Source organism: Coffea arabica, chromosome 8e, assembly GCF_036785885.1.
Source record: "Coffea arabica cultivar ET-39 chromosome 8e, Coffea Arabica ET-39 HiFi, whole genome shotgun sequence".
Classification (NCBI taxonomy): domain Eukaryota; kingdom Viridiplantae; phylum Streptophyta; class Magnoliopsida; order Gentianales; family Rubiaceae; genus Coffea; species Coffea arabica.
In genome coordinates this window covers 45,353,067-45,367,678 of record NC_092324.1, presented here as the reverse complement: position 1 = coordinate 45,367,678, position 14,612 = coordinate 45,353,067, and the positions used below count along the sequence as shown (strand labels likewise).

Sequence of the window (14,612 nt, the reverse complement as noted above, 5' to 3'; positions counted from 1 at the left end):
CAAATCCATCAATCAAACTCATGTTTGCATATTCTTCCCTTCTAAACCGCATATATTCATGCATATTTGAAAGAGTTTGGCAAACCCCGTCTTAATCCTACTCCTGCAACAAAGCATTTCTTGATCATAATTCTTTATTGTTAGGAAACTTCCCTCAAACCACCCCTTAATATTAGTCCTGCAACAAATCACGGCAGTTTCAGATTACAATTAAATTTCTTAATCCTTTCACCTGCTTGCATTGCTTCTCAAATCTCAACAGATCCACCCTTCAAAGTTTTCCAACACATCCACCTCCCTCATTTAACCACGAACAAAAAAAAAAGTTAATTTTCATGATAACATATGCTATACCCCGACAGATTGTGCTGTTTTTTCTCTCTTGGAGGGATATTTACAAGATCGTGGGGAAACAAGAACTTCTTGGTTTTTAAATTTTACGATTAGGGGCTGTTTTCGATTCAAATGTATTAGGTTCATGAGTAAAGGGTTATGTCCCATATTGGTCTGATAGATGGAGAAAGAGCAGTTAATATGTAAGTAAGGGTCCAAGATCTAATAATTTAATCTTTTAGATCAAAGTTGGGTTCCTGACTTATATATTGGGCTCTTTGGTGTACTCTCTCGAGGTGTTTCCCTCTATCAAATTGGGATCAGAGTTTCAAGTTGTGAGATTGAGTTATTTATGGGCAAATGAATTCTTCTTGGAGTTGGACCGGTGAAAAATTCTATTTTTAGTGGTGGACCGAAGTGCTAAAGAGTTTAGTTAGTATTGGATCAGGTGCGCCATGGGTTTGGCAGGGGTCCGGTTGGTGTGAGATGGAGCCAAGGGTTGGTAGAGGTCCAAAAAATCAAGTTTGGATGTCAAAAAGAGTGTGTCCATGTTTGGGAGAAGAGGTGTGTCAAGAATTCAAGTAGAATTCCCGAGCTAAATCTACAAGGGAGCAGTTGAAGGAGAAGAACAAGACAAGGGAGGGAATAAGGGGAAGGAGATAGAAAGAGAGAGAGATAAAGGAAACGAGAAAGAAAGGAGAATCAATTTGTTATCAATCAACTTGTTTTCCTTTTACAATCTGAGCTTGTTATATAAGAGTGAGCTAACCGATCATTGCTACTTCATTCTGTAATCTAACTAACCTACTGACCTCATTAATGCTAACAACCCTCTAACAGACTAACCGAAATTGTTATTTATTGCCTAATTGCAATTTAGTCCTCAAGTCCTGACAAGGTGACCTTAGGTGATAAGGTGGGCTTGCGTTGAGTATTAAAGTAGATTCGAAAAAGAGCTTGTAAAATTGAGTTTAATGTGATGGTTACTTATCAAGGGGGAGATTTGTTAGATTCATGAGTAAATGGTTATGTTCCACATTAATCTGAGAGATGGAGAAAGAATATTAATATGTAAGTAAGGGGCTAAAACCTAATGGTTTAAGCTTTTAGGTCAAAATTGGGTTCCTGACTTACATATTGGACTCTCTTGAGGTGTTTCTCTCTATCAAAATATTATTGTTTTCCATACTTACATGATTGGGTATTTGTTGATCTCTTGTTTGACCTCGTTATTCATTTTGGAAGTTTTGATTTAATGGTGGTTGTCAATAGATTGTCACTCCATTTGGATTAGCTATTTTTTAGGCTATTTTTTAAAAAATTTACTGTAATAGTGTATATAAAATTTTTTTACTATAAATATTTTTAAAAATATTTGATATATTGTATACATGATATGTTTTTTGAGTTATTTTTGTTAGTATATTATTGTATCATTGTATTTGAAAAATTTATTTTTGAAAAATTGACCAATCCAAACGGATGATTGCGTGTTTATCACGAAAAAAATTGAATAATTGCTAATTAAGGTATCAATGTTATACACGCTTGCTTGCTCCATAAATGGCTCTATTGGCCATGCCAAAAGATACATAGCTTTTGAAACAAAGATTTCTATCTTGAGCTATTTCCAAAAATTCAACCAGCAGAACAACTGAACTTTTGACATGGACTTCTTACTTGTGGAGAAAAAAAACACTCGAAACCTATAAAACCCCAAACAACCATTAGCCCACCAATTGACAATTCACATGCCTTTCTTACTTTAAACTACCCCACACCTATGTACAAATTTCAACGTTTTTTTACATCTAGTTGCTCAATTCCTGTCTTGCTATCCAATTCAAGTAATCTTTTATCTCCAATAACTTAGCTTTCAAGCACTGTCCTGCTTTATATAGCCTCCAAAAATTGGATTTCACTTCAGAATGACACATCTCATCATGGCTAATCATAGCTGCTTTCTCCTTAATGGCATCCTTCTAATTCTGATGTCTACCATTCAAGCCATACCACCACCAAACCCTGTCCAGTGCAACTCAACCGGTTGCATCCTTCACAATTCTTATGGGGTATGGGGAGACCGAAAAGATTGCTATGTTTCCGGCGTTGTTTATCCGACAACGGAGGAAGAACTCCGGTTAGCAGTAGCCAATGCAAACAAGAACAAGCAGAAGGTGAAAGTTGTGACCAAATTTTCACATACTATTCCAAAATTGGCATGTCCCACTAGTACTGCTTCCATACTGGCTGATCAAAATGCAACCCTGATTAGTACTGAAAAGTACAGGTCAGATATAAACATCGATGCGGCGAATATGGCTGTCACGGCTGATTCAGGAGTACCACTTAGGGATCTTATTGATAAGGTGGAAGCAGCAGGGCTGAGTTTGGTGGCTTCGCCGTATTGGGAAGGGGTGACTGTTGCCGGGCTAATTAGCACCGGAGCTCATGGAAGTTCGTGGTGGGGCGCTGGTGGAGCCGTTCATGATCATGTTATTGGCCTAAGCCTAATTATTCCTGCAACGGCATCGGAAGGATATGCCAAGGTTATCAGTCTGAATCACCAAGACCCACTCCTGAATGCTGCCAAAGTTTCGCTTGGAATGCTTGGTGTCATTTCTAAGGTGTGACCGACTTAATTTGTTTTCCATTAAAACATTCGTTTCTGGCACAGTATTAATTCGAGCGATTCTCTCTACTGACAACATAAACTATGTGGAGGGGCAAAGGATTATCTACTATTTCTTACAAAAAGAACAAAAAGTAAAAGAAAAAGGGAATATCCACTGTAGAGGTGGAATCAGTTGGTATAGGGGAGCGAGTGTGTGTACAATTGTATGACTGTTCTTGCTTAAAAAAAAAAAAAAAGAATGACTAGTGTGTATAAATATGCTGCTTTTTAGCTAGGATAGAATCTTTTTTGACCGTAGGAGCAAAGCAAGTTAATGAAGAATTATACACGTATTTGAATAATGCTTTAGAAGTATACAACCTTTGACCGTGAAAGAGACACTGGGAAAATGGAAAGTATCCTACAAGACACAAAACGGGAGAAGTATTTGTATATTTATTAGTATATGGGTTTGGTTAGCGAGTGCTCTTTCACATGTTAATTATTTCTTGGTATGAGCGAAACTAATTCAGAATCTAAATGCTCGTAAATTTTTTTTTGGTAAGAGTGAAAATAATTGATAAGAAAAATAATTTCAAATTTGATTAGATAATTACTTGGGATTACAATCAATCAATCAAAGATTAAAAATCACAATAGAGTGTTTAGAATTTACTTATATTAACCCTACATGTTAGAGAAATATTTAGTTGTCCAATATTAAATTGCAGGAGGAACCATTTGGGTCTCAAAGGTTTGGGTGAAATTTTGTAGAAGAGACCGGCTTAAATTTTTAATTCTTCGAAGCTGGCCCAATGTTCAATTCTGGTATTTTTGTTTTTGTCTTTTGCATGATATATGCATCATTCTTTCACAACCTAATCTTCATAAACAACCGGTAAAAGAGTAGATTCATCTACTTCACCATTAACTCTAAACTTTAAATTTGGTTTATGGTTGAAAATGAAGAACATTAAGTCTCATCACTTTCTGGTCCATTTCTTTTCTAAATCTCATGCCTTGTTCAATTGGCACTCTTTTTTTTTTTTTTTTTTAACGGCAAACCCCATATACGGGGTTCAGTTTTTCCATCTCAGTACTTTCAGTCAGGAAATCGATCATGCTTTTGCACTTTTGCCTTCAATCTAAATTGCCCAAGACAAATCCATATTTGATTAGTTGATAGGAAATATGAACAAAAAATCAGATAAATTACAAGGTTGAGACTTGAGAATGCAATAACAGGGTTCAACACCAAGACTTCAATGATTTGACTGATACTTTACTAATTAGACTACTATCCTGATCACACCTTATTTGCATACTAATTTATTATCTAGGTAACCTTTTCTTTGGAGCCGGCTTTCAAACGCAGTATTACTTACAACTTTACAAGTGATGATCGTATTGAAGATCAAGTGTTTGACCATGCAAAGAAACACGAATTTGGAGACATTCAATGGTATCCGTCCAGACATACTGTTGTGTACAGATATGATGATAGGGTTCCATTGAGTACTGCTGGTAATGGAGTCAATGATTTCATAGGTTTCCAACCCAATGCAATTCTTGTCTCCCAGTCAGTTCGAGCATCAGGTATCATGATTTTTCTATCTTTAGACCTTCTTGCTCACTTTTTATGACCAATCAACGTACATTTCATAGCATAATATATTGGGTCATCAGCTTTTTACAAAACTTATTTAATTCTTGAATTAGTGATTGTCGTTCTTTAATTTAGTCCACAAAGCCTCAAAAGTGGACTTTGAATAGATCAAAACAATGACCAAGGTGGGTGGAAGTTTGTTTAGGATAACATTAAGCATGTGGAGCACTAAGGACAGGTTTACAAAATTGACCAATACAAAATTTCTGAAAAAGTTCTTTAACTTCAGGTGAAGTTAACTTGAAAAGTACCTTAAAGGCTAAATAGATGGGATACAAAAATTTGATGACTAAAACTTAGGCCTTGTTCTTGTTTGCTTTAAATTTTGCAATATTTGATTATGAAAAGTAATTATAGAAAATAATTTAGCAAAAGCTATTAGATTATGGATTTTAGTTTTTTTAGGTATTAAGAAATCTATAATCTAAATACTAATGTAGATGAGAACATCAAAAAAATTAATTATCCAAAATCAAAATATATGATCAGGTAAAATAATCAACCGAGAACAAGCCCCAATGTTTTGAAAAAACTTGAAGGACTCTAGATGTGAGAAACCTACATGTATTAGACAGATTCTGAAAATAAAAATGAAAAGAGTCTTATATATTATGGTGATTGATTGCTTTTTTAGTGGTGTAATTTGACTTTACTTTTGTTTCATTTGATGTATGAGCAGAGAAATCATTTGAAAACGCAAGAAATGCCAATGGAAAATGCACATTAGCATCTTCTTTCGTGGCTTACAAGAAATTAACAGCAAATGGATTAAAGAACAACCTTATCTTTACTGGATATCCAGTAGTGGGTCGACAAGGAAAAATGCAGACTTCAGGTTCTTGTTTAAATTCATCACCTGCAAGAATTGACCAGGCATGTTCTTGGGATCCAAGAATTAAAGGGCTATTCTTTTATGAGTCAACAGCAATATTTCCAGCTACAAAATTTATTGATTTTCTACGTGACGTGAGAAAACTGAGGGACTTGAAACCAGAAAATTTCTGTGGGGTGGACATCTATAATGGTTTTCTGATACGTTTTATCAAAGCATCAAAAGCATATCTAGGACAATCTGAAGACTCAGTGGTGGTAGATTTTAACTATTATCGAGCTGATGATCCTTCAACTCCACGCTTGAACCAAGATGTTTGGGAAGAAGTGGAGCAAATGGCTTTTATTAAGTATGGTGCTAGGCCTCACTGGGCTAAGAACAGAAATGTGGCATTTTTGGATGTGCAAAATAAGTATCCCAATTTTAACAGATTTGTTGCTGCAAAGGAGCAATTAGATCCTCAAAACCTGTTCTCTAGTGAATGGTCGGATCAAATATTGTTTGGGAGACAATCAAACAAAGCTGATGGCTGTGCTCTAGAGGGGCAATGTATTTGCTCGGAGGACAGACATTGTAGCCCCGAGAAAGGTTATTTTTGTCGATCCGGCCTTGTTTATACTGAAGCTCGTGTGTGCAGGTATTCAATGTCTGCGGTACATTGATGAAGATTACTGGAAGAATCCGTAGAAGTTGGTAGAAAAGTACCAAAGAATTAAGAAAGAAGCCGGGAACAACCCAGGACAGAAATCAAGATTTGTTCAGTTCTTCTGGATCTTAGCCGAGAACTCCAGTTTTCACAGTTCTATCAGGGGAAAAAAATGTTTCCTATTTGCTTTATTCAGTCATCATTGAAGTTATGGACTACACAACCAAAGTTGTATGCTTGTGCGAGGACATAGTTAACGGTATAACACTCAATTTTTCAACGATGGTATGATGAAAAGAAACAAAGGTACAAATTTGAGTTGAAAGATATTGGAAAGTCCTCGTCTTTTCTTTTACAGCACAATATTCACCTATTGATGATGCCAATATGCTTTACCTGTTCTGTTTGGACTATAGATATCGCCCCCAGTTGTCCTAAAACATGCGTTATCACATAGAAAGATGAAGAAACCAACTTTAATTTTTTTTTTTGAGAAATATTATATGCACTCTAATTTTTGTTAATCACACTTCTACTGTCATTTTAATCATATAGTTTTCATTTATTACATCATATGACGAAACAAATGATGAAAGTTTAATAACAAAAAATAGAGTGCAAATAATATTTTTTTCTTTTTTCTTTTTTTAAAAGGATGATCCAAGACTCTTACACTTAGAGCCATATGTTCTTTTTTTTTTTTTTTTTTTTTCTCTTCTGTTAATAGTTAGAATCATGTTGGACGTGCAATTTGTGTGGATCATACAAGTATGCAGGCCCAATTCCACTCTAATTGTAGACAGATCAACACCCCCAAATTTCATAAAATCTGTCACTTCTAACCAAATGCTCCAATTTTAGGAGCATTACTTTGTGGTTTTTTCCTTTTTAATTTTAAGTTGCTAAGATATATCTTTATGTGCCTTTTGCATTCCTTTTTTTTTTTTTTCCTCATTTGGAAATGTGGGCGTGCAACTATTGCATCTCTGAAACAAAAGAGAGGGAAAAAAGTTCAATTAATTTATGACCCCAAAAGAAATAATAGCATACTATGCTATGCTTTGTGTAATGGTACCACTGATTATAATCAGAGTAGCTAAGGGGGTAGATGAAAAAGAAAGAGAACAGAGGAAATAGGGAAGGAAAGATACGTGAGAGGGAAGGGATAATGAAGGAAAGAAGGAACTGAATTTGTTGTATCTCATTGCATAACCTTTCCGTCCCCTTTTAGGCTTATTTATACAAGATTCTTCCTCTAGATCCTTCTGTGTTCTAACCGCCCCCTTAACAGAATGAGCGTACATGCATGCATGCCTTTTTGATGAGTAACAGAGTAACTAACTTTTGAATTACTAACTTCCTAAAATAGAAAACGCAGCAGATACATTTCTGCTAAAGGTATTTAAAATATCTAGGGTCATTACAACACCTTCCCCTTAAGAATCCTAGTCACTAGGATTGAGCTGGAAATTTGGGAACTGTGATTGTATTACTGTGACATCCTCCCAAGTTGAGTCTTCCGTGCCTAAGTTCACCCACTTGATCAACACTTGAGTCATCTTCTGTTTTCTCCTTATGATTTCACGAGTATCAAGTACACTTTCCGGGGCAATTTTAATCTGCCCCTCAGCAGTAGTCAAGGGTAACTCCTGAGTCACAACACGATTTGTTGCAGATGGTTTGAGCAAGGAAACATGGAAGGTAGGATGTATCAAAGAACCAGCAGGTAACTCTAGCTTATAGGCTGCATTTCCAACCTTTTGAAGGATCTTATACGGCCCATAGTACTTGGAAGATAACTTCAGATTCTTCCTGATTGCTACTGAAGTTTGCCTGTAAGGCTGCAATTTCAAGTATACCCAGTCACCTACCTGGAAACTCCTTTCAATTCTGTCCTTGTCAGCAAACTGCTTCATTCGATTTTGAGCCTTGATTAGATTTCCCCTCAGCAATTCATTCCACTTCCTCCTATCCCCCAACCACTGTTCCACAGCGGCTACTGGGGTCTCTAAGGTATCTAGGCCTAATTGAGAGGGTGGATAACCATACAGAGCCTGAAAAGGAGTCATTTTCAAGGCTGTGTGATGGTTGGTATTGTACCACCATTCGGCAGCTGCTAGTAAGAACTTCCATTTGTGAGGTTGTTGGAAACAAAGACACCTCAAGTATGTCTCAACGCACCTGTTCAGCCTTTCTGTCTGCCCATCTGTCTGAGGGTGGTATGCAGTGGAGTAGTGCAGCTCAGTACCCAGCTTCCCAAACAATTCCTGCCAAAACATGCTAGTAAACAGCCTATCCCTGTCTGATACAATGCTCAGGGGTAATCCGTGCAACTTGTAGATGTTATCAAAGTACATGCTAGCTACTGATTGTGCTGTATACTTGGAGGGTAGTGCTAAGAGGTGGCAGTATTTGGTAAACCTATCAATGACCACTAGTATTCCTTCATATCCTTGAGATTTAGGTAATCCTTCAATGAAGTCCATTGCAATGTGCTGCCATGCTTGCTCAGGGACAGGAAGTGGTTGCAGTAGGCCTGGTGTTTTGCAATTTTCTACCTTGCTCCTCTTACAGACATCACATTGCTGCACCCAACCTTCTACCTCTCTCTTCATTCCTGGCCAGAAGAATGGTCCCTTCAACCTCTGATAGGTTCCCAGATTGCCTGAGTGTCCTCCAAGGTGCGAGTCATGAAAGCAAGTTATCAGCTTCTGTCGCAAACTCCCTGACGCTCCAATGTAAATCCTGCCTTTATACCTGAGTAATCCCCTATCAAAAGAGTAATTTGGAAGAGAGTTAGGTGTAATTGTCAAGGCTTCGATTAGCTTAATCACTGCACTATCCTCTCGGTAGCTTTCCAGAACCTCAGCTAGCCACGCAGGTTTCATGACTGAGAGACTGTGTGTAGAGCTATCTTCTTCATAGCCTCTCCTGGACAGTGCATCAGCCACAAGATTTTCCTTACCTCTCTTGTACTGTATTTCATAGTCCAGTCCTAGCAACTTAGTAAGCCACTTTTGCTGCAGGGGAGTGGTTATCTTCTGCTCTAGTAGGTACTTTAAGCTCTGGTGATCTGTCTTTATGATGAAATGGTTGCCCAGCAGGTAATGTCTCCACTTGGAAACAGCTGTAATAAGGGACAGCAACTCCTTCTCGTATATGGATAGTCCCAGGTTCTTAAGTCCCAGAGCTTGACTGAGATAGGCAATAGGCCTTCCCTGCTGCATTAGGACTGCACCAATAGCCTTATGACTAGCATCGGTTTCTAGGATAAAAGGTAAAGAGAAATTAGGAAGAGTTAGGACTGGTGTACTGCTCATTAGCTGCTTCAGTTTTTGAAAAGCTAGCTCAGCCTGCTCATTCCAATGGAAGTTTTCCTTCTTCAAGAGTTCAGTAAGTGGCTTGGCAACAAGTCCATATCCCCTCACAAACCTCCTGTAGTACCCCGTCAGTCCCAAAAAACCTCTTAATGCTTTCACTGACGTAGGGGCAGGCCAATCCATCATGCTCTTGACTTTTGAAGAATCTGCCTGCACTCCATCTCCACTGATAACATGTCCCAAATACTCTACTTGTGACTGTCCAAAGACGCATTTGGAAAGCTTGGCAAAAAGAGAATGAGCTTGGAGTGTTTCTAGGACAGTTTTGAGGTGCAAAAGATGAGTGTCTGGGTCTGGACTGTATACAAGGATGTCATCAAAGAATACTAACACAAACTTCCTCAGGTAAGGTTCAAAGACATGGTTCATCAGGCTTTGAAAGGTTGCGGGTGCATTAGTAAGACCAAAGGGCATAACAGTGAACTCATACAATCCAAGGTGAGTTTTGAAAGCTGTTTTTGGAATGTCAGCAATGATCATCCTGACCTGATGGTATCCAGCTCTTAGATCTATTTTAGAAAAGAGCTTGGCTCCATACAGTTCATCAAGTAAATCATCAATGATAGGTATTGGGAATTTATCCTTGATAGTCAGGTCATTTAGTTGTCTGTAGTCAACACAAAATCTCCAAGTTCCATCTTTTTTTTTTACTAATAGAACTGGAGAGGCGAACGGACTATGGCTAAGCTGGATAATTCCACTACTAAGCATGTCCTTCACCTGCCTTTCTATTTCATTTTTTTGGTTGTGAGGGTACCTATATGGTGCTATCTTGAAAGGTTTGACATTAGGTACTAGGGGAATTTGATGGTCACAGTTTCTGGAAGGGGGAAGGGACCGTGGTTCACCAAATACATCTTTGTAGTCTTTAAGCAGAGCACCTAAGGACTGTTGAAAATCAGTGTCCAGCTGAGTGACAGTGTTTACCTGAGTCTCCTTCATTTGCAGTCCGCATGCATGCTTCCAAATTCTGGTACTCCATCCCTCCTTCTCAGCCTTATCACCAGGGAGTTTGAGAACAGTCTCCTTGGATTCTCCATGCAGAAGAATCCTCTCCCCTTTCTCATCAAAGGACATGTTCAGCTGCTTGAAGTCGAATGTGATGGGGCTGTGTGCCGCCATCCAGTCTACCCCTATGATCACATCATACGGCTCCAAGTTAATGACAAACATATCATGAGTGAACTGTTTACCTTGCATTGTCCAGCTCATGTTTGGGATCATCTTGTCGCAGGTCAAATACTCCCCATTTGCCACCCTGACTCTGAAAGGCTTGATAGACTGGACCAGCTCTGGGTAGAGTCGTGCCACAGAGTTTTTGACAAAGCTATGAGTGCTTCCTCCATCAACCAGAATTGATAGTGGTGTCCGTTTGAAACTCCCTTGCAGCTTGATGGTGTTGTAAGTCATTTTCCCTGTTAACGCATGTATCTCCATTTCTATACCCTTGGTTGATTGTGCTCCCTTGTACTCGATCATCTCCCCTTCCACCAGATCATCAGGACTGTCGTCTATTGCCACCAGCAGATGGATTTCCTTCTGCTTACATTGGTGTCCTGGACCAAACTTCTCCCCGCACCTAAAGCAAAGATGGTGCTCCCTCCTGTACTGCAGCTCTGCGGGTGTGATTTTTCTGAAGCTTTGAGGATTCTGTTTCTTGACAGCATTGGCAATAACAGGCTTGGTATGAGGCGCGGTATATTGAGCAGCAGTCTGTGTAGTATTCCCTGCGAAACCAGATTTTTGGGGAGGTTTGTGCTTCTTGTGGTAAGCTTCAAAGGCATTCTCTTGCAATCTGGCCAGCTCGAATGCTTTGGATAGAGTCTTAGGGTCGTGAGTCTTCACCATTGACCGTAACTCATCTGGTAGTCCACTCAAAAAACATGAAATGTAATAATTTTCTGGGAGGAGAGGTGCTCGACTCATTACCTCAGAGAGTAGCTCCTCAAATTTTTCCTGGTAGGCTAAGACTGTGGTGGAAAGCTGCAATTTATTGAATTCCTCCACTGGATCCATTTGTCCCAATGCTCCAAAACGCTTGCACAATTCTCCCGAAAACTCCATCCAATCCACCTTGTTACCTCTAGTAGATTTGAATCCTTGATACCACACCTCTGCTTTCCCTTCTAAATGGAATTCCGTTAGCTCCATCCACTGCTCCAAAGGAATGTGTAGAAGCTGGAAATACCTCCGAAGTTTCCTGATCCATTCCCGGGGATTGTCTCCCCTGAACGCTGGAATTTCTAATTTAGGTGTGCTAGCATGGAAGGTGCTCCTGACAGTTTTCTCTCCTTGCTCTCGAGTCCCCATGTCAGAGTTCCTGGAGTGACTTCCCTCTGGAGAGCTCAATAATCCCTTCTCAGAATTCCCTCGGTTCACACTGGAAAGCTGCTGAGAAATGGCCACCATGAACGCATCTAATTTATTGCTCAGCTCCCCGCTTACTGCATCCAACCTATCTTCCATAATTTGTTTGTCTGCTGCTAGGGATTCCAGAATTCCTTGGAGTCTGCTATCTTGCCTGCGTAGTTGTTCTTCCATAGTTTTCATTCGAGTTCCATCTGCCATTGGATTATAGTGATTTCAGCTTCCTAGTCCAAGGACCGGAAGCTCTGATACCACTTGTAATGGTACCACTGATTATAATCAGAGTAGCTAAGGGGGTAGATGAAAAAGAAAGAGAACAGAGGAAATAGGGAAGGAAAGATACGTGAGAGGGAAGGGATAATGAAGGAAAGAAGGAACTGAATTTGTTGTATCTCATTGCATAACCTTTCCGTCCCCTTTTAGGCTTATTTATACAAGATTCTTCCTCTAGATCCTTCTGTGTTCTAACCGCCCCCTTAACAGAATGAGCGTACATGCATGCATGCCTTTTTGATGAGTAACAGAGTAACTAACTTTTGAATTACTAACTAACTTCCTAAAATAGAAAACGCAGCAGATACATTTCTGCTAAAGGTATTTAAAATATCTAGGGTCATTACACCCCCATCAAATTGACAACCTACTTTTAGAGTTGCCGATTGGGTAAGAAAAAAGAGAAATAGGAAGAAATGTTAATCATATGATGTTTGCGAGTGAAGGTGTAAGCGTACTGGAGTTGATTAGTCAAAACTCGGCTCGAGGAAAGAACAAAAGCTTTTAGTTTGACAAAGGGAGATACATATACATATAAGCTTTCATATCAACATTATAGTTTTAAATTTTTTTTTTGTTTCGGGGGGGGGGGGGGGGGGGGGGGGGAAGAGGGGCAAACAGATTAAAATACATAGGAGTTTTGTAAAGTTTTTTAAATTTTAAAAAGAGAAAATATGAATATCTGCAGCCAAGTTGAGTGAGCAACTCGAACAACTTTGAAAACTCTTCGAATTTTTTTTTAAATTTAAATGGTAAATTTTATTAATGTCAGGAAATCATATTACACGCAGATCTTCTTAACATCACTATTACACTCCTTCCTATAGTATTTTTTTGGAACTCTACTAATACATGCTATATCAAAAATTTGGTAAGGATCCCCCACTCCACCAACATCCTTCAATTCTCCTTAGTCCTAAGAATTAGATCCCAAGAAACGGCTTTATATATAATGGACTGTGTTAATAATGGTTTCAAAAATATCCACGTCTAATCTCTGCTTTGAATGGAATCTAATTTCATTTCGAATTCTCCAAATGGTATACACTGTTACTGTTAAAGCTGTCCTCTTGAATTGATTGCAGAATGAACCTTTGACCAGTGATGAGCAAGCCAAGCGATTTCACAATCTCAAGAGAGTTTACTTCTAAATACACCACACATGTTTTGCACCTTTTGCCAAATTCTTTGAGTAACTGTGCAATCAAAGAATAGGTGAACCATACTTTTCTCAGCTGTTGCATAGAAAACACAAGAAGTAGTTGATTTCACCTTCAAGCCCCACTTTCTCAATCTATCCACTGTTGCCAATCTTCTTTTACAAAGTAGCCATAAGATAAAGGAGCACCTTGGTATATGATTTTTACCCCAAACCAATTTGTACCATTCCAAAGTTGGGTTTCTACATTTGATTGCCTTCAAAGCTGACTTAGCAGAAAAAACACCATTGCCACTTGCAATCCATCTAGCTTGATCTTCGTAATCTGGCATGGGAACAAAACTTTCAGTAGTTAATTGCTTCAGCCTTTTTACTTCCTTTGACATTTTCCTAACTTGAGGCAAAACTCTTTGAATTTGGTTGAGTGTATGATATATTTGTTCCATGTATGTATGGAATTTATTAATTTATGTGACTCAAACCCGCTCGACTAATAAGAGTTCAGTAAGCTCGATTTTTTGTTTTTTAGTTTGAGTAGTGCATTACTCAAATTGGTCTCAACTTAATAGCAGGCAGTTGAGAGTTTTCATGGGAAAGAAGAGAATGGAAATGGAAAAGGTTTGGGCCATACAAGTGATTTTTTCAACATGTTGGAGCCATAAAAGAAATTAATTAGAATTTTTGTTAGCAACATGGGTTGTCCCAAATCATTTCATTCTCCCGAACTTGCACGACTTCGAATATTCGAAAATTCTCCCTCTTTTTCTCCTCACTCTTCTTTCTTTCTCCCTGAACTCCCAATCCAGCCGCAAGAGAGCGAGATCAAACTGCATACCTTTCAATTTATGCATAGAACCTTCAAAAATGAGTCTATGTGCGAATTGCAGTCATTATTATCTTTTATTAGCATTAAACGACGAAAGAGTGCAAGTGAGCCCTCCATCACCAAATGGTAAACGAAACACTAAAATCTAATAAAAGAAATTTTTTAAATCAGATTGTTGCAAGTAAAAGCTTGAAAACGCAAAATACTACAAACAAACACTTTAATAATGAAATGACATGTACAAATTTTGTGTACAATGGGGACATCCCCAGTGGAAAGCAAGATAATTTTGTCTGGTAATGATGCTTAACATATGCTCAATTGGGCTGATGACACGTGCAAAATCCGGGTCAAGGTAATTTTCTGCGCTTTCATGGCTTCCACTAGCTTAACATTGTACAATTATTAATGCTAGGCAAAAAGTAGTAGGAGTTGGGGGCAGGAATTATAAACAAGAATTAGGGGTAGGAAGTAGGAACCATTCCAGTAGCAACCAATCCCAGAATTTTCTGAAAA

The 14,612-nt window shown here is 38.5% G+C and overlaps 1 protein-coding gene across 1 annotated transcript; it reads left to right on the top strand.

Moving 5' to 3' along the window:
- Positions 1 to 2,215: 2,215 nt before the first annotated feature.
- Positions 2,216 to 6,416, top strand: LOC140012555 (L-gulonolactone oxidase 3-like). The gene is made up of 3 exons (XM_072060715.1): positions 2,216 to 2,960; positions 4,288 to 4,543; positions 5,293 to 6,416. The coding sequence occupies exons 1-3, from the start codon at positions 2,262 to 2,264 to the stop codon at positions 6,105 to 6,107; spliced, it is 1,770 nt and encodes a 589-aa protein (XP_071916816.1). The 5' UTR covers positions 2,216 to 2,261; the 3' UTR covers positions 6,108 to 6,416.
- The last annotated feature ends 8,196 nt before the right edge of the window (positions 6,417 to 14,612 follow it).

Excerpts from the sequence above, each read along its gene's own strand:
- LOC140012555 (XM_072060715.1), top strand. The coding sequence starts at position 2,262 with ATGACACATCTCATCATGGCTAATCATAGCTGCTTTCTCCTTAATGGC. Across the intron at positions 2,961-4,287 it reads TGCTTGGTGTCATTTCTAAG|GTAACCTTTTCTTTGGAGCC; the intron begins GTGTGACCGACT and ends TTTATTATCTAG. Across the intron at positions 4,544-5,292 it reads CCAGTCAGTTCGAGCATCAG|AGAAATCATTTGAAAACGCA; the intron begins GTATCATGATTT and ends ATGTATGAGCAG.